This window comes from Eucyclogobius newberryi, unplaced genomic scaffold (assembly GCF_026437365.1).
Source record: "Eucyclogobius newberryi isolate DKJ021-1_F unplaced genomic scaffold, fEucNew1.0.hap1 SCAF_7, whole genome shotgun sequence".
NCBI lineage: Eukaryota > Metazoa > Chordata > Actinopteri > Gobiiformes > Gobiidae > Eucyclogobius > Eucyclogobius newberryi.
The window spans coordinates 41,000,477-41,019,605 of NW_027316389.1; the positions used below are offsets into that span (position 1 = coordinate 41,000,477).

Consider the following 19,129-nt stretch of genomic DNA (forward strand, 5'->3'; position numbering starts at 1 on the left):
ACTAAAGCAGGTCTAAAGCAGGACTAAAGCAGGACTAAAGCAGGTCTAAAGCAGGACTAAAGCAGGACTAAAGCAGGACTAAAGCAGGTCTAAAGCAGGACTAAAGCGGGACTAAAGCAGGTCTAAAGCAGGACTAAAGCAGGACTAAAGCAGGTCTAAAGCAGGACTAAAGCAGGTCTAAAGCAGGACTAAAGCAGGTCTAAAGCAGGAGTAAAGCAGGACTAAAGCAGGTCTAAAGCAGGACTAAAGCAGGTCTAAAGCAGGACTAAAGCAGGACTAAAGCAGGAGTAAAGCAGGACTAAAGCAGGACTAAAGCAGGTCTAAAGCAGGACTAAAGCAGGTCTAAAGCAGGACTAAAGCAGGACTAAAGCAGGTCTAAAGCAGGTCTGAAAGAGGCATTGACTTAAATATGTCATGTCAACACATGTGCTGCCACAGTGGCCTGATGGATGTCAGAAGCAAATGTGACTTGCCACCCTAAAAACCGCCACAAGTCGGCCCCGACAAAACGGAGAAAAAGACAAATTAAGTTTTTTTTTTTCAAATGTGTAAGTTTCGTTTTTTTGCAGAATGTGCAAGTTGAAGTTATGAAGGAGCCCCTCCCCCTCCGTGCTTCAGATAACACTATTGGTTGTCTTAAAAGTATACATTAAGCTGTTAAAAATGGGTAGTTTTTGTGTCTTTTTCCAGTGCTCCACTCGGGGGTGTCACCTATTTCTAGCCAGCGCATTGTTGTTATTTTTCGACCAATCAGCTGGAAGCACATGGCTAACTTATTCAGCAGCAGCTACGTGTTCCTCGGAGACATTTCATTCATTTCTCCAGAGCTTGTGATTCTACCACTACTACATCTATCAAATGCCTAAGACGAAAGTGCCCCCGGTCCTTATGGCGTTTGTTCCTGCGCTAGCCACTGAGTTCGGCTTGTTGTTGTTGTTGTTCTGACCGGAGCCGGGCGGAGCTCAGCTAAGCTAAGCTAAAGCCCTGCACTGTTGAGCACTGTGAGATCTGCAGCCCTGGACCCCTGCATTGCATTGCAACGGAACTGAGGTACTTTTACTCTTAAAGGCGTAATGGACGATTTTTCGGCGATTTGAGAACTTAGGCAGAAGTGTGCCACTCCCCCGTGCGGACTGATACAACACACACATGCATTTGTTTATTAGCACGACGGATCGCATCTCTCGTCTCCCGTAGATTTCCGTCTCTAATGAGACAGCTTGAACTGTCTTTCTCCCTTTAGGCCATATGCCAGACTCTGTAGAGTGAATCACCGCTACAACGGGATGGGGGATAAAAAATGCCTCTATCTAACTATAAAAAACGTTATGAACTAATAAATCTAACCTAGAGTTTTCACGCGGAAAATTCCTGCTGTTTTTGCGTACTTTCTAATCAAAGGTGGAACTATTTTTTGTTTGTCGCGGACAAGTGACGAGGCGCTGACCTAGTCTGAACCAATCAGAACAGCGCTTCTTGGCGATAAAGTCAGTGATCCGGTCTGTTTATCAACAAACATGGCGTCGAATCCGCGAAAGCGGCGCCATGGATCTGCAGATAAACCTGCCTGTTGTATGCACATTGTAGAAAATTGCACCAAACAGACATGCGTTATGACAAAGGTCAGATGGGACACGTTTCGGCTGATTGTGAAAGAGTGTTTATCGCTCGACAGGAGAGAAGCGCGCGCTGTACAACCCGTGCTGAAGTGTTTGGATCTGCGATACACAGAGCTCGATAGTTTGCCGAGTTTCCACTCATCGTGTTACAAAAGATTTACAGACAAACGACAAAGAACGCCAGAAAAAGTCACTCGAAAATCTTGAAGGTAAGAAACTTTGATCATTTTTTTGGAATAATTGTTTTTTGATAAATAATTCTCACTTCAGGTTTAGTCCTGGTTTAGTCTGTGTTTAGACCGGGTTTAGTCCTGGTTTAGTCTGTGTTTGGACCGGGTTTTGTCCTGGTGTAGTCCTGGTGTAGTCCTGGTGTAGTCCTGGTGTAGTCCTGGTGTAGTCCTGGTGTAGTCCTGGTGTAGACCTGGTGTAGTCCTGGTGTAGACCGGATTTAGTCTGAGTTTAGTCCTGGTGTAGTCCTGGTGTAGTCCTGGTGTAGACCGGGTTTAGTCCGAGTTTAGTCCTGGTTTAGTCCTGGTGTAGACCGGGTTTAATCCCGGTGTAGACCGGGTTTAGACCGGGTTCATACCTTTTGTATAATGTTCCTATGCTCAGCTGTTGTATTATGCTGATGCTCATTTGTCTTGTTTCCCTAGAATCCACTGAAATTGGAGATGTGCCATCCAGGAAAAGACTCAGGTCGAGTCAAGGATAAATTGGCAAAGGCTGAAACAGAATCATGTGGTATGTACAGGCTTGAATCATAGTTCACAATCCCCCTTTAATACCACATACATGTAGAACAGCCTTTGGTATAATCATTCAATTTCACTCTTTCTGTATAATAAAAATGCACCTCAGAAGCCCATTATGATGACAAATAGAACAAGGCCGTTTACGTCGCCCGGATCGGCGTCACCGGGGCCCCATCCTGGAGCCAGGCCTGGGATGGGTGCTCGATGGCGAGCGCCTGGTGGCCGGGTCTTACCCCACCGGGCCCGGCCGGGCACAGCCCGAAAGAGCGACGTGGGGCCGCCCTCCCGTGGGCCCACCACCCGCAGGAGGATCCATAAGGGGCCGGTGCAGAGAGATCTGGGCGGCAGTCGACGGCAGGGGCCTCGGCGACCAGATCTCCAGACACAGAGACTAACTCTGGGGACATGGAATGTCACCTCGCTGGGGGGGAAAGAGCCTGATCTTGTGCGGGAGGTTGAGCAATATCGGCTAGATATGTCGGCCTAACCTCCACGCACAGTTTCGGCTCTGGAACCCATCTCCTCGAGAGGGGCTGGACGCTCCACTTCTCTGGTGTTGCCCGCGGGGAGAGGCGGCGGGCTGGTGTGGGCGGGGCTGGTGTGGGCTTATAGCCCCTCAGCTCAGCCGCCACGTGTTGGAGTTCACCCCAGTGAACGAGAGGGTCGCGTCCCTCCGCCTTCGGGTGGGGGACAGGTCTCTCACTGTTGTGGCGGCCTACGGGCCGAACAGCAGTGCAGAGTACCCGGCCTTCTTGGAGTCCTTGGGAGGGGTACTGGACAGTGCACCAACCGGGGACTCCGTTGTTCTACTGGGGGACTTCAACGCTCACGTGGGCAATGACAGTGACACCTGGAGAGGGGTGATCGGGAAGAACGGCTTCCCCGATCTGAACCCGAGCAGTGTTCAGTTATTGGACTTCTGTGCTAGCCACGGATTGTCCATAACGAACACCATGTTCAAGCACAAGGGTGTCCATCAGTGCACATGGCACCAGGACACCCTAGGCCAGAGGTCAAAGATAGACTTTGTTGTCGTGTCATCTGACTTCCTGCCGTGTGTCTTGGACACTCGGGTGAAGAGAGGGGCAGAGTTGTCAACTGATCACCACTTGGTGGTGAGTTGGATCCGCTGGCGGAGGAGGAAGCCGGACAGACTTGGCAGACCCAAACGCATTGTGAGGGTCTGTTGGGAACGTCTAGTGGAGCCCTCTGTCAGTAGAGCATTCAACTCGCACCTCCGGGAGAGCTTCTCCCATGTCCCGTGGGAGGCTGGGGACATTGAGTCCGAGTGGACCATGTTCTCCGCCTCCATTGTTGATGCGGCTGCTCGGAGCTGTGGTCGCAAGGTCTCCGGTGCCTGTCGTGGCGGCAACCTCCGAACCTGGTGGTGGACACTGGAAGTCAGGCCACTCTGGCTTGTAGGTCTCCTGAGGTCATCGACGGGTATCGGCAGGCCAAGCGAGCCGTGGCTCGTGCTGTCGCAGAGGCAAAAACCCGGGCCTGGGAGGAGTTTGGGAGGCCATGGAGGAGGACTATCGGTCGGCCCCAAAGAAATTCTGGCAAACCGTCCGGCGCCTCAGGAGGGGGAAGCAGTGCCTCACCAACAATGTTTATGGTGCGGGTGGAGACCCACTGACCTCGACTGGGGATGTCGTCGGACGGTGGAAGGAATACTTTGAGGACCTCCTTAATCCCTCAGTCATGTCTTCCGAAGAGGAAGTAGAGACCGGGGACTCGGAGGCTGGCTCATCCATCACCCAAGCTGAAGTCACTGAGGTTGTTCACAAACTCCTCGGTGGCAGGGCTCCGGGGGTGGATGAGATCCGCCCTGAGTACCTAAATTCTCTGGATGTTGTAGGACTGTCTTGGCTGACACGTCTGTGCAACATCGCGTGGCGGTCGGGGACCGTGCCTCTGGACTGGCAGACTGGGGTGGTGGTCCCTCTGTTCAAGAAGGGGGACCGGACGGTGTGTTCCAACTACAGAGGGATCACACTCCTCAGCCTCCCGTGTAAGGTCTATTCCAAGGTACTGGAGAGGAGAATCCGACCGATAGTCGAACCTCGGATTCAGGAGGAGCAGAGTGGTTTTCGTCCCGGTCGTGGAACACTGGACCAGCTCTAGACCCTCCATCGGGTGCTCGAGGGTTCATGGGAGTTTGCCCAACCAGTCCACATGTGCTTTGTGGATCTGGAGAAGGCTTTCGACCGTGTCCCTCGGGGTGTCCTTTGGGGGGTGCTCCGGGAGTACGGGGTCCGGGGCCCTTTGCTCAGGGCTGTCCGGTCCCTGTATGACCGGAGCAGGAGCTGTGTTCACTGCAGTAACTCAGACCTGTTCCCAGTGCATGTTGGACTCCTCCAGGGCTGCGCTTTGTCACCGGTTCTGTTCATAATTTTTATGGACAGAATTTCTAGGCGCAGTCAGGGGTCGGAGGGTGTGGTCAGGGGTCGGAGGGTGTGGTCAGGGGTCGGAGGGTGCCCGGTTTGGGGACCACAGGATCTCATCTCTGCTGTTTGCAGACGATGTTGTCCCGATGGCTCCATCAAACCCGGACCTGCAGCTGCACTGGGACGGTTTGCAGCCGAGTGTGAAGCGGCTGGGATGAGAATCAGCACCTCCAAATCCGAGGCCATGGTTCTCGACCGGAAAAAGGTGGCTTGCCCTCTCCAGGTGGGTGGGGTGTCCTTGCCCCAAGTGGAGGAGTTCAAGTATCTCGGGGTCTTGTTCACGAGTGAGGGAAGGATGGAGCGTGAGATCGACAGGCGGATCGGTGCAGCGGCTGCAGTGATGCAGTCGCTGCATCGGACCGTTGTGGTGAAGAAAGAGCTGAGTCGAAAGGCAAAGCTCTCGATTTACCGGTCGGTCTACGTTCCTACCCTCACCTATGGTCATGAGCTTTGGGTAATGACCGAAAGAACAAGATCGTGGATACAAGTGGTCGAAATGAGTTTCCTCCGCCGGGTGGCTGGGCGCTCCCTTAGAGATAAGGTGAGGAGCTCGGCCACACGGGGGGAGCTCGGAGTAGAGCCGCTGCTCCTCCACGTCGAGAGGAGCCAGCTGAGGTGGCTCGGGCATCTGTTCCGGAAACCTCCTGGGCGCCTCCCGGGAGGAAGTGTCTGGGGAGAGGGAAGTCTGGGAGTCCCTGCTCAGACTGCTGCCCACGCGACCCGGCCCCGGATAAAGCGGAAGAAGATGGATGGATGAATAAAAATGCACCTCACATATCTATAATTTGTCTGCTAATTGTTTATGATTCTGATTTTCCTTCATGACGACTTCGTGAGGCACATCCGGGATAAGGACCGTGTGGCAATAGAGGCAAGATACCATCACAGCTGCTCTAACAAGTACACAAGACACCATCACAGCTGCTCTAACAAGTACACAAGATACCATCACAGCTGCTCTAACAAGTACACAAGACACCATCACAGCTGCTCTAACAAGTACACAAGATACCGTCACAGCTGCCCTAACAAGTACACAAGATACTGTCACAGCTGCCCTAACAAGTACACAAGATACTGTCACAGCTGCCCTAACAAGTACACAAGATACTGTCACAGCTGCTCTAACAAGTACACACGATACCATCACAGCTGCCCTAACAAGTACACAAGATACCACCAGAGCTGCTCTAACAAGTACACAAGATACCATCACAGCTGCTCTAACAAGTACACAAGATACCATCACAGCTGCTCTAACAAGTACACAAGATAATAAAAAGTACACAAGATGCCATCACAGCTGCTCTAACAAGTACACAAGATACCATCACAGCTGCTCTAACAAGTACACAAGATACCGTCACAGCTGCTCTAACAAGTACACAAGATACCATCACAGCTGCTCTAACAAGTACACAAGATACCGTCACAGCTGCTCTAACAAGTACACAAGATAATAAAAAGTACACAAGATACCATCACAGCTGCTCTTAACAAGTACACAAAGTTCCTGTTCACAAAGAACAAACAAGATTAGAGCACAAGGCATATTAAGATATGATATTTATAGAAAATATATCTCTTTTTAGGCCTAGAAATTGTTGAAACAATAAAGTTACTCTAGAAATGATTTTCATTTACCATATAATTTGTAATGAAAAATGTCTCTTATTTTTCCCAGTGAAACCAGACTTCCCTTTGGACATACGTACAAGCTCTTTTGTGTGATAACTAAGAATATCCTGGAAGAGCAAGAAGTCATGCATATGACCAAGTTATTGAGGATATTTAAAAAAAATGGTTGAAACACACGAAGCTTTGGATGCATCATCATACGGGTATGTATTTATGACTACCTCATTTAAAATTGTATCAACTGATTATCTGTAATCACTACAGTGACTATTTTCCAGGAGCTATCAATTGAAGAGAAGACTACAAGCTGATTTTCCTCAGATATAATTTCGTCGACCAAGTCAACAAAATGCGAGCGACTTTGTGTAAGTGGAAACTCTTCAGGCTGGTGATGTATTTGAGCAACTAGAGATGCTCTAAAGCAGCACATACTACGAGCAAACTACCAAGCTGCAATTCATCGTAGGGCACTACATCAACACATATCTGCATCGTCACCATCATTAAATGGTTGGAACATAAAGGACAATGAACTGTCCATATATTGGATGTCTGGCAGTCCAGCCCCAAGAGATGTTCTGAAGGTCATAAACTGCAAGTGTCGCACAAACAAATGCAAGTCAAATGGGTGTTCTTATAGGTCGTCTCAACTTGTCTGCACTGACCTTTGTCAATGTAAGAACTGTTCTAACGAACCTCAGGATAATGATGTCATGTCAGAAGATAATGAAACAGATTCATGTAAATACATTATTGCTCTAAACTGAATGTTGACCTCAGACCTGTGTATAATCTTATCAAGTCATTATATTTCATTTAAAAGTTTTATATCTTTAATTCATTATTAGTTTTTCACTTGTATTGTTGGTGTTGGTATTGTTAATGGATTTGTGAAAAGTTATTCAGATTTGATGAAAATTGTCCAAATCTAAAATCGTTTCTAAATTACAGATTTTTCACTTTTTACACTTACTGGTGTAAGCTTAATATTAATCCGATCAGTCTGAGGTTTTATATGTCCAAACTTTAGTTGCCCCTTGATGTGTAAACTAAAATTTGTATATCTATCGTGCCTGCATCTGGAGTTTTAATGCCAGTAAAAATGCCTCAAGTGCCAAAATGGCATAATTTTTGCTATTTATTGAACCTCAACGTGCTATTTCTCAAAAACTGCAGGGATTTGGTTTGTGGAACTTTTTTCATGTTACCTCAAGTATTTACCTTTAAGAAAACACCAAAAGAAAGTATCCCCCATAATGTTGCTACGGAATTGATTTTCTAGCCACTTTTCTGTCTTCGGCAAATGGCCTACGTCTTAATTTTGTCCCGTACACTGAGGGAACTATATTATGATAGATCAATCAAATCAAATCAATTTATTTTTGTAAGGCCCAAAATCACAACAACAGTTGCCTCTGAGGGCCACAGGGAGAAATGAATCAACAATGTCTGTGGTGGCGATGAAGTCAGACAATGTCTGTGGTGGCGAGGGACGATGTCCCAGGGTCCTCTGTCCTTAGACTCTCCTTCTCGGCCAGGAAAAACTACAAAAAAACCTCTTTGGGAAAAAAGCGTAGAAACCTGGAGGAGTTCCAGTGAAGGAGAGATCCGACTCTCACAGACGGACAGACGGACACGAGGGAGACTGGAGCTGGACCCACTCTTCAGGCAGATGAGGGACCGACTGAGTCGAGCTGGACCCACTCTTCAGGCAGATGAGGGACCGTCTGAGTCGAGCTGGACCCACTCTTCAGGCAGATGAGGGACCGTCGGAGTCGAGCTGGACCCACTCTTCAGGCAGATGAGGGACCGTCCACACAGGGCAGGGACCACTTCACCAGGGGAGGGGCATCTGGGTCCACAGGTCCTCAGGAGTGAGAGAAAGAAAAAGAAGGCGGTGAACAGTTTGCAAGTGGAATTAAAAAATAAATATTGTTTGATAGCATAAGTAGTCAGAAGAAGAGGATAGTGCTCAAGCTGTCATACTTCCCCCAGCATAGTTACTCCTAGGGCAGCATAGCTGAAGCTGTGGGTTTATATTTCTGTTCCTGACTGGTCCGACCATAAGCGATTTCGAAGAGGAACGTTTTAAGCCTGGACTTAAATGAAGAGACTGTGTCAGCATATTTAACATGGGTCGGGAGCTGATTCCATAACACAGGAGCTTGGGAGCTGAACGCTCTACCTCCTACAGTACTTTTAGAGACTCTTAGGACCACCAGAAGGCCAGCATTCTGAGAGCGAAGAGCTCTGTTTGGATGATTGGTTCTATAGCATCTTTGAGGTAGGATGGGGCCATGTCATTTATGGCTTTGTAGGTCAGGAGTAGAATTTTAAATTTGATTCTAGACTCGACAGGAGCCAGCGAAGAGACTCCAGCACCGGCGTAATGTGCTCTCTTCTTTTTGTTCCTGTTAGTAATCTTGCTGCTGCATTTTGAACCAGTTGAAAGCTTTTTATGGAGCTTTTAGGACACGCTGCAAGCAGGGAGTTACAGTAGTCTAATCTAGTCGTTACAAATGCATGGATAAGTTTTTCGGCATCACTTTTAGGCAGGATTCTTCTGATTTTGGCGATGTTGCGCAAATGGAAATAGGCTGTTTTACAAGCTTGATTTATATGAGCTTTAAATGAGAGCTCCTGGTCAAATAAGACTCCAAGGTTTCTTACAGTAGAACTGGAGGCTACACTGACATTGTCCAGTGTGACTATCTGCTCAGATAGAGCGTCTCGTAGATGCTTAGGGCCAAGCACAATGACCTCGGTTTTTTCAAGGTTAAGAAGCCGGTAGTTAAGTGTCATCCAGGTTTTTATCTCCTTCACACAAGTACTAAGTCTGTCTACTTGATCGCTCTGATCAGGTTTTATTGATAAATACAGCTGAGTGTCGTCTGCATAGCAGTGGAAGTTAATGCCATGCTTTCTGATAATGTTGCCTAATGGCAGCATATAAAGAGTAAACAGAATTGGACCGAGTACCGAACCCTGTGGCACACCGTAAATTACTTTAGAGCAAGGTGAGGAGCTCTGGTTTACAAATTGGTACCTATCAGATAAATAGGATTTAAACCAGCTGAGGGCTGTTCCTCCAACACCTACATCACATAAAATACAATGTTTTCAGAAGGCTTTAGCTCCTGTCCATTTATCAAACACTTTCTGCTGAAGATGGAGCCAGAGGCATCACAGATTATATTCACTGAGGAGCCTTCCATCGGCTGATTGGACGATGACTCGAAAGAAATATTCATTATTCTCTCTGTGGAAGAAAAACTAAATATCACAAAGATTTCCTCACTGAAGATGTTAGATTAGTTACAGTAAATATTGCAAACGTAATAAATATTTGTCTTTTGACATTTTAAAGGACATGGCATGAAGGCAAATTATGAAGATACGTTCAACAGACAAATCTTATGGATAAAAGACACTGCTCTTACTCAACACAGAGATGAGTCCAGGCTCAGAAGTTGTGTATCTGTGAGTTTTGCTGTTGAAAGCCTGACAGCTGTAGTCTCCACTCTGGTTCATCTGGATCTTCATCAGTTCTAACTGTGCTCCAGTAAAAGACAACAGCTCTCCATTAAAAAGCCATTGAAACTGAGCTGCAGGTCTAGAGTCAGCTGAGCAGGACATAAGGACGTCTGAGCCTTCCTCAAAGTCATTGATTTGTGGAGAGGTCTTCAAAATGACATCATCAGGTCCGTCTGAAGGAAGAAAACATTGAATAAAGTTAAATGTGGAGAGTCGTGAATGTGATTAACAGTAGACATCATTCACTCACAGCTGATGGAGAGTTCTGCAGGATCACTGGTGCTGCTACTGACAGGATTAGACACTTTACATCTGAATGGTCCCTGGTCAGAGCGCCTCACAGTGGCTATAGTGAGAGTTGCGCCTCCATCAGTGAGATTCACTCTGTCACTGGCTGTGACTTCATCACTGCCATTTAACCAGAGGAAAGACAGAGAGAGGCCAGAGGCAGAGCACGACAGAGTCACAGAACTGATGAACTCCACCGAGTCTGAGCTGCTGACTGTGACTCTCGCATCAGACACTCGCTCTGTGGGAGGAGAGACAGAGTCATTTAATCAACATACAATAAGAGAATGAATGCCATGGCGATCATATAAGCCTGTGCCAACCCACTTTCACCTTGAGCAGTGACTCCCAACCTACAGGGCTCAGCATCTAAATTAGGGCCCCAGGGAGGTGGATTTGGGATTAAGGATTTTATATAGATTACTGTTCTATAACGTTTGTATTTTTCATAAAACTATCATTAACCTCATCATTAACCTGAAGATGGTGTAGGAATAATATACAGATATATATGAATATACAGAATAAAATAGATTAAATTTAATTAAAAAATCATTTGAATCCAAATCAATTGTAATGTTTCATATATGGTGCTTATATGAGATTAAAATGTGTGTAGTTTTACATGCATACATTTACATCATAATAAAACAATTACCATAAACTTTCAGTTTTGTTTTCCCTTTTCTTTTAGATAATTGTGTTAGTTCAATAACCACTTGGTACAGTCCAGCGTCATCAAAAGTCACGTTCCTGAGCTCCAGAGATCCAGTAGAGTTGAACAGAGTGACCCTGTCTTTATACTTTGGATAAATGCCATCACGCTTTGTGTCGACTATATCAATATGTTCAAAATCCCATTCCGTTCTAAAAAAAGGTGTTTGTGTTGGAGGAATTGATGTGGTGAACATGACTGTGCCTCCAACAGCTGCTTCCACAGAATCAGGCAACACACCACCTCCTGACACTAAACCTGGAATCATAATTAAACACAAAAACATTCAGGCATGTGACATCGTATTCATAAACTCAACATCGTATTCATAAACTCAAGGTTAAAAATGTTTTTCCTCTAACATATAAAGACAAACTGCTGGTTCGTTTTTAATATACCTTTAGTTTTCCACCAACACCAAAGTAAAATGTACTTTTTCCTACCTGTGAAGGCAATAGCAACAACACAGAATGTGAAGAGTCCCATTTTTGTAGTTTGCGTTGCATCCAAAGCCTCAGGAAACTGAACTCTGTGTGAGAAGTAAATGAGAGAGGTGTTTAAAGGCAATATCACTCTGCAGTAGTCTGGACTCACAGCTTACATGCTCTACACCGCATTTTGAAATTTTGCTAATTAAAAAATTGCTCCCATTTGCGCAAAACGAGTGCAATTTGGACCAAATTTGAATCAGTTATCAACTTTCAAGCTCGGACTTGTGTATTGTGAAAAAAAATCTAAATGTGTGCGATAGCGTCCCCGCGTCCTAGCGTGACATTTAAATGTATATATTTTTTTTTACAAAAATGTTCAAGATTTTGCCCAAAATTCAATGTTGGCGTCCCAATCAAAAAAGCCAATTGGACCCATGCCATATTTTTTACTGTGTAGCCGTAGCAATAAGAGAAACATCCAATGTTATCGTACTGTGAAAATCGCAAAATTACAACAAAGTATAAGGGCAAATCCAAAACAAAAAAAAGGGCACTAAGAGAATAAAGTAATTACATTTCGACATTAAAGTTTACTTTCACTTTCAGCACCACGGCCAGGACGCAAATAGACTTGGATTGGTTAAAAGTTTACACAAAGCCCACAATAGATGTTGATCTTTATAATGCTGGCCTTTCAGACATCACATACAATCATTTCCCAGGTGCAGTGTCCCCATGTCCTTCTGGTTAATGGCCTGCGCATGGCTCAGGTCCTGGACACTGGGTAGGACACTGACCGCACTCAGAGCCACAGAAGACGAGGGAGTCTCGGACCATTTTCACCAATAATCTGCTCCCTTGACATCTGCCTCTTCAACCTCCTAAACTTTGTACAAAGTCACTGTTCATATAAGTTTTTTGTTGCATAGGTTTTATATCAGAGCACTACGGCTGGTGGAGCTGCAGTGCCTCACAGTTAACTTGGGATTGATGTGTAAAATGACATACTCCGGTGTTGGGTGCACTTGTGTTGTTGGAGCTTTATAGTATCCTTTCATTGTAGTCATCAGCCTGGGCTACATGGGTATATCAGGTTGTACTTGTGTTACTCCTGCTTCCGAAGAGTGCACACGCTTTTTCTCTCGCTCCACTTGCTATCGCTGCTTTCCTTATTTATTTTACTTTTTAATCAGTTTTTGTCTTCCAAATATTTTTGCTTTAGACTTTTTCAAGTAAACCAAGGATTTTAAGAACATTTTTCCAGTTTTAACGACATATCTGACGCCAGCGACATGTCCGGGAGAAGAAGGGAGAAAGACTGTGAACGCTGTCGGAAATATCAACAAGAAATTGATGAGCTGAAAACACGGATATTTGTTTTGGAATCTGAAAAAGTTCTTCACGATACCATTCCTGTGTCAACCGATGGTAAGAAGAGCACACTTTTTACAAGAAAAACTGCTACTTTCAACCTGAACCGCAGTGACTCTGTGTCGTTTCCAAAACTGTCTAAAAACCAGAAAGGCCAGGCTGTTTCTTGGAACAAACTTGGAGCAAAGCCTAAACGATACAAAGATAACGTGAAGTCACCTAAAATACAGCTCACAAACAGATTTTTACCACTTTCAGAGATGGAATTAAATGAAAAAAGGAACGATGACGTGGCCAAAATACAGCGAGGAGGAACTGTGCCAAAAGCCAAGGTCACACGGATTGTTTTGATAGGAGACGGGGCGATAAGTCACGTGACGCATGAAAAGATAAACACACATTCTTTTCCAAGCGCCACTGTTTCTGAGATAACGTCACTCCTTCCAAATATTATGGCTAAGCATGGAGGAGCTAAACAGCTGATTGTGCACGTGGGTGCAGTGGACATGCGGCGGGAACAGACTGAAGTTTTGAAAAAAGACTTCTTGAAGTTATTCGACGTGCTTGATAAAATGGAAATCAAAACATTCATAAGTGGACCTCTTCCAAACATCGACAGGAGGATAAACAAGTTTAGCCGGCTTCTTCAGCTGAACACATGGCTGTCCAAAGAGTGTCCCCCGAGAGGACTACACTATATTGAGAACTTCTATCTATTCTGGAAACGAGAGGACCTGTTTAAGAGAAATGGCCCCCACCTATGCAGAGGTGGAGTGAGGGTGCTGACAGAGAACCTGCTCCACGCTCTGAGGCATTGGACTGGGCCTGGACAGGGTCCTGAGCAGATAGTTAGAGAAGAGAGGAATGAGAGAAGAATTCCTGCTCCATCAGCCAAAGACCGAGCCAATGTTTCAACATCAAAAGCACCACAACCTCAGCCTCCACCAAAGGATTCATCAGCAGCTGCTCCACCACCACCAGCAAAGGATTCAGCTCCAGCTGCTCCACATTCACCTCCACCGCCTCCAGCAAAGGAACAATCTTCAAAGGCCTTGGACCCATCTGTGACAAGCCCAACAACATCCCTGTCATCGCCCCTGCCTTCACACCAGCCCTGGGTTCCCCCTGCAACATCTACTCCCACTAAAGATTCATCATTCTCCTTCTCATCTCCACTCTCACCCATGGGCCTTCCCAGCCATTTTGAAAGTCTGATCAAATCAGGCATTAAGATGGCTCCACTCACGCCCAATATAGCAAGATCAAGGGCTATGTCAATACTTAGCAACTCTTCCTGGCCAAGCCGACTAAACCAACAAAAGCCCCACCACCCATCCCCCCCTCGCCTCTCACCTGGTCCCAAACTCTCCTTGGCTACAAAAGCCCCACCACCCATCCAACCTCGCCTTTCACCTGGTATCTCCCATAGCTAGGATGCACTGGGTCTCAGCGTTGCCGGGACTTATTGTCATATTGAAAATCAAACCAACCCGGGGCCCTATGTAAAAAGAGCCCCCCCTAGTGCTATTTCTGTAGTCACATCAGCACACAGATGGAAAAACAAAATGCGAGTCAGGCCCAATCTGAGAAATGTGATTCATATTCCCTGTGAAAAGATAAAGCCCAGTCTCACTGAAACTAGTCTGAAACTTGCTGTGCTAAATGTCAGATCCTTATGTAACAAATCTCTCTTAATTAATAATTTTATTTCTTCTTATAATCTTGATTTTATGTTTTTAACTGAAACATGGCTTGACAAAAACACAGGAAATGTAGTTCTGATAGAATCTGCTCCACCCAACTTTAAGTTTGAATCTGAAACACGAGAAAACAAAAAAAGGGGTGGAGTCTGTGTTGTCTTTAGAGATGAAATAATTACCCGCAGGTTGTCTTTTGGGGTGTTTTCATCATTTTAGTATGTATCCTTTAAAATGGAGCTAAAACGGTCTCCATCCATTCTCTTCATTGTTTTATACAAGCCTCTCCAGCACTGCCAAAGTTTTATTGATGATTTTACTGAGATGCTTTCAGTCGTATGCACAGACTTTGATGGTTTGGTCATTACAGGTGATTTCAATGTGCATGTTGATAATATTTGTGACAGAAACGCTAAAGAGTTTGATGCTGTCCTTGAAACCTTCAGTCTTACTCAGCATGTGAGAGGCCCCACCCACAGCAGAGAGGCCCGAGAGGCCCCACCCACAGCAGAGAGGCCCCACCCACAGCAAAGGACACACTCTAGATCTCATAATTACAAAGGGGGTAAATATTTCAAATGTTAATGTGATCGATGTTGCTCTGTCTGATCATTTCTGTGTCTTCTTTGACCTGTCTGTTTCTCCCAAACCACTGGTTGGTCCTGCAGTTGTTCAGAGGAGACACATAAGTGATGGCACAGGTGCACTGTTTATGGAAATAATAAACTTTGAAAATGTCTCATGTTCTAAAGTAAATGATTTGTTGAACTCTGTTACATCTAGTGTTTTGAATGTTCTGTACACCATCGCCCCTATGAAGGCTAAAATGGTTAAAAATAAGCAGAAGGCGCCGTGGAGAAATGATGATTCGGTCAGGGCACAGAAAAGGGAGTGTCACAGGGCCAAACGGAAATGGCGCAAGTCAAAGCTCCAGGTTCAAAAAGAGATTTAGAGAGAGAAGCTGAACATGTACAACCTAATCTTATGTAGAACTAGGGAAAGATATTTTTCTGAAATAATTGGAAGCTGCAGTAACAACTCGCGTGTCCTGTTTGCCACAGTAAACAGATTAACAAACCCTCCAGCTCAGCCGCCGTTAGAACTCATTTCCACATCCAAGTGTAATGAGTTTGGATTATTCTTTAATGACAAAGTTCAGGGCATTAAAAATGCTATAAATCCCACAATGCAAAAAATTACCCTAAAACCACCAAGACACTTAGAGCGAACTCACTTTCCACCAGTAACTGACAAAACTGTCCATGAGATCATCACCAGTCTGAGTTCATCTACATGCTACCTCGATGTGTTACCCACCAGATTTCTAAAGTCTGTGCTGAACAGTTTGTTAGCACCATTCACTCACATAATTAACATGTCGCTTCAATCTGGAACATTCCCAATGTCTTTGAAAACTGCGGTCATAAAGCCTCTCCTAAAGAAGAGCAGTCTTGATGCCGCAGTACTGAGTCATTACCGGCCCATCTCTAATCTGCCATTTTTGGGCAAAGTCCTTGAAAAGGTTGTTTACCAACAGCTCACAGATTTCCTCTTAATAAACAACTCATTTGATGTTTTTCAGTCAGGTTTTAGACCTCATCACAGCACTGAGACTGCTCTTGTCAAGGTGACAAATGACATCCGCCTGAACACTGACACGGGCAAAGCCTCAGTCTTAATTCTGTTAGATCTGAGTGCTGCTTTTGACACTGTCGATCATGGGATCCTCTTACAGAGACTAGAGGACTGGGTGGGCATCACTGGCACTGCCCTAAACTGGTTAAGGTCCTATCTGGAAGACAGGAAGTACTTTGTTGAAATTGGTAGCTGTGTCTCAGACCACATGACCCTGACCTGTGGAGTGCCCCAAGGGTCAGTCCTGGGTCCCCTTCTGTTCAACCTCTACATGCTGCCGTTGGGACAGTTGATACGCAGTGAAAATGTGTCCTATCACAATTATGCAGACGACACTCAGATCTATTTTTCACTATCGGCAGGTGACTATGGACCAGTAGATTCACTCTGTCACTGCATCCAACAGATCAGTTTGTGGATGCAAAACAACTTTCTCCAGCTGAACTCAGACAAGCCTGAAATAATCGGTTAGTGTGTTAGCGGTCACCTCCAGAGTCTCGCTCTAAAACCTACAAACCAAATTAGAAATCTGGGGGTAATAATGGACTCAGACTTGAACTTTAATAGCCACGTCAAATCAATAACATCAGCAGCTTTTTACCATCTAAAAAACATTGTCAAAATCAAAAATATAGTGTCAAAACCAGATTTAGAGAGACTTATCCATGCGTTTGTCTCCAGTAGATTAGACTACTGTAACAGCCTGCTCACTGGCCTCTCCAAACGAGCTGTAAAACAGCTGCAGTACATCCAGAACGCTGCTGCTCGGGTCCTGACTAGAACCAGGAAGTACCATCACATTAGTCCTGTTCTCAGGTCTCTGCACTGGCTCCCTGTGGCTCAGATAATAGACTTTAAAGCAGCTCTGCTTGTGTACAAGTCTCTCCATGGCCTAGCACCAAAGTACATCTTGGATATGTTAGTGCCATATGAACCATCTCGGACTCTGAGGACCTCAGGGACCGGCCTCCTGCTGGTGCCCAGAGTCAGGACAAAACATGGGGAATCTGCGTTTCAGTTTAATGCAGCTAAAATCTGGAACAGTCTTCCTGAAGATGTGAGACAGGCTTCTACTCTGACAATGTTCAAATCTAAGCTAAAAACTGTTTTGTTTAGCTGCGCATATGACTGAAAGGATTTTTTTCTTTGCGCTCTTCTCTTTTGTTTGTGATTTTATTAGTTTTGACAATCAGTTGGATTGATAATTTTTAATTTAGTTAATTTTATTGTATTTCTGTTTATGTAATTTCTTTGTGATTTGAATGCATTTTTCCTGCTGTGTGAAGCACTTTGAATTGCCTTGTGTATGAAATGTGCTCTACAAATAAACTTGCCTTGCCTTGCCTTGCCTTGCCTTGCCTTGCCTTACTCAGCTATAGGAGGTGGAATGAGTTGTATGGATGATGGCGTGTGCGTAAAACATATTGCTTTTTGGCTGTGCCAAACACGATCCAAGCGTTAGACAAGAGGATCTGAGAGGAAGCGCAGACAGCAAACAGCTGTTTTGTACTCTGTGTGTTTTTACTGAGTTTGTCCAAGGGATGACAAAAAGGTTAGAATCGGTGCATAAAACGTAAGTGCACACAATGAGTAAGAATTGTGATTGTGCGCAAAGTGCCCAGGTAGAAAAACAACTTAGAGGAGCAGAACATGTGTGAATATAACACAGAGGCGTCTCCTTCTGTCCTGGCGCTGATAAACTGCAGTGTCTTGTCTTGTAATCAGCACACACGTAAGGCATTGTTTTAAAAGCCAGGAAACGCTTTAACATCTATTGCAGGCTTTTGTGTAGTTCTAAACTGTCAACTCATCCAAGCCCGTTCATTTGCGTCCTGGCGTGCTGAAAGTGAACTGCTCATGTCACTTTGAATCAGAACATTCAGAGCCCCTAAACCGGCCCCTAAACCACAACTTTGTTCTCATAAATTCATGACTTTATTCTTGTTAAATTACAACTTTTTGACTTTGACTTTCATCTCATACGATTATGACTTTAATGTCGAAAGTTAATGGCTTAATAGCCCTTATACTCCGTTGTACAAAATCTCTGAAATGTCCAAATGTTTACGCTTCACACTTTAACAAACTCTTCTTTGGGCGATTGCCTGATCAAGCTCAAATTTGGGGGAAATCATCTTCAGGAGTGTGGCATCAAAAGGTATCCAAATTTCAATTATACAATGTACGGTATTTGTGCGGCGCAGGTGCAAATTTGTCCGACAAAGACAAATTATCATTAACAAAATTGCTCCCATTTTCTCATCCCAAGTCCGATTTCGCCCACATTTAAATTGGTTCATAGACTTTCAAGCCTGGACCTGCTCATTGTTAAGAAAATGGCCATGATAGCACTCCCTACAGAGTGAAATCAAATTGTATATAGGATGTAAAAATGTAACGTTGTTGAAAATGTTTGAAATTTGCATAAACCTCCAACCTCCATTGGGAAAATCTCAATCTCTGACATTTCCATTTCATACTTACCTTACATAGTGAAATGAAATTGTATATGGTCCGTGGAAATTTAACTTTTTCAAAGAAAAAAATTATTTTGCACAAAATTAGATTTTCGGCGTCCTGATCAAAAAAGTCGAAAGGGTCGGAGTCATATTTTGTACGCCATAGCAAAGACAGAAAACTCCCATGTAATCCCAATGGGAAAATTGCCAATGCATGGGAGACAATTTTTTAGTTATTCTTAAATTCATGACACTTTGCACAAATTATATTTTGGCATCCCGATCAAAAAAGCCAAATGGACCCATGTCATATTTTGTAAGACCAACCTACTTTAAATTTGGTGACAATCATCTTCAGGAGCGGGGCATCAAAACCGATCCAATTTTTTATTCTAAGTGTTACGATCTCTGCGTTCACATAAACAAAGAGTTAGAACATAGGTGTCAAACTCTGTCAAACGCCAAATCTGGCCCGCCAGACGTTTTAATCTGACCCGCCGAACATTTCAATTTTTAAAAAAAATCGATTCATAGAACTGTAGT

At 44.8% G+C, this 19,129-nt stretch overlaps 1 protein-coding gene across 3 annotated transcripts in view; it reads right to left on the reverse strand.

Annotated features, from left to right (window-relative positions):
- Positions 1 to 10,220: 10,220 nt before the first annotated feature.
- LOC140349226 (cell adhesion molecule CEACAM5-like) overlaps positions 10,221 to 19,129 on the reverse strand; it is an 82,461-nt gene continuing 73,552 nt past the window's right edge. For all 3 annotated transcript variants that reach the window (XM_072435499.1, XM_072435501.1, XM_072435500.1), the window contains one exon: positions 10,221 to 10,519. In XM_072435499.1, coding sequence (XP_072291600.1) covers positions 10,233 to 10,519 — 287 coding nt within the window. In that variant the 3' untranslated portion in view covers positions 10,221 to 10,232. The remainder of the gene's footprint in view (positions 10,520 to 19,129) is intronic.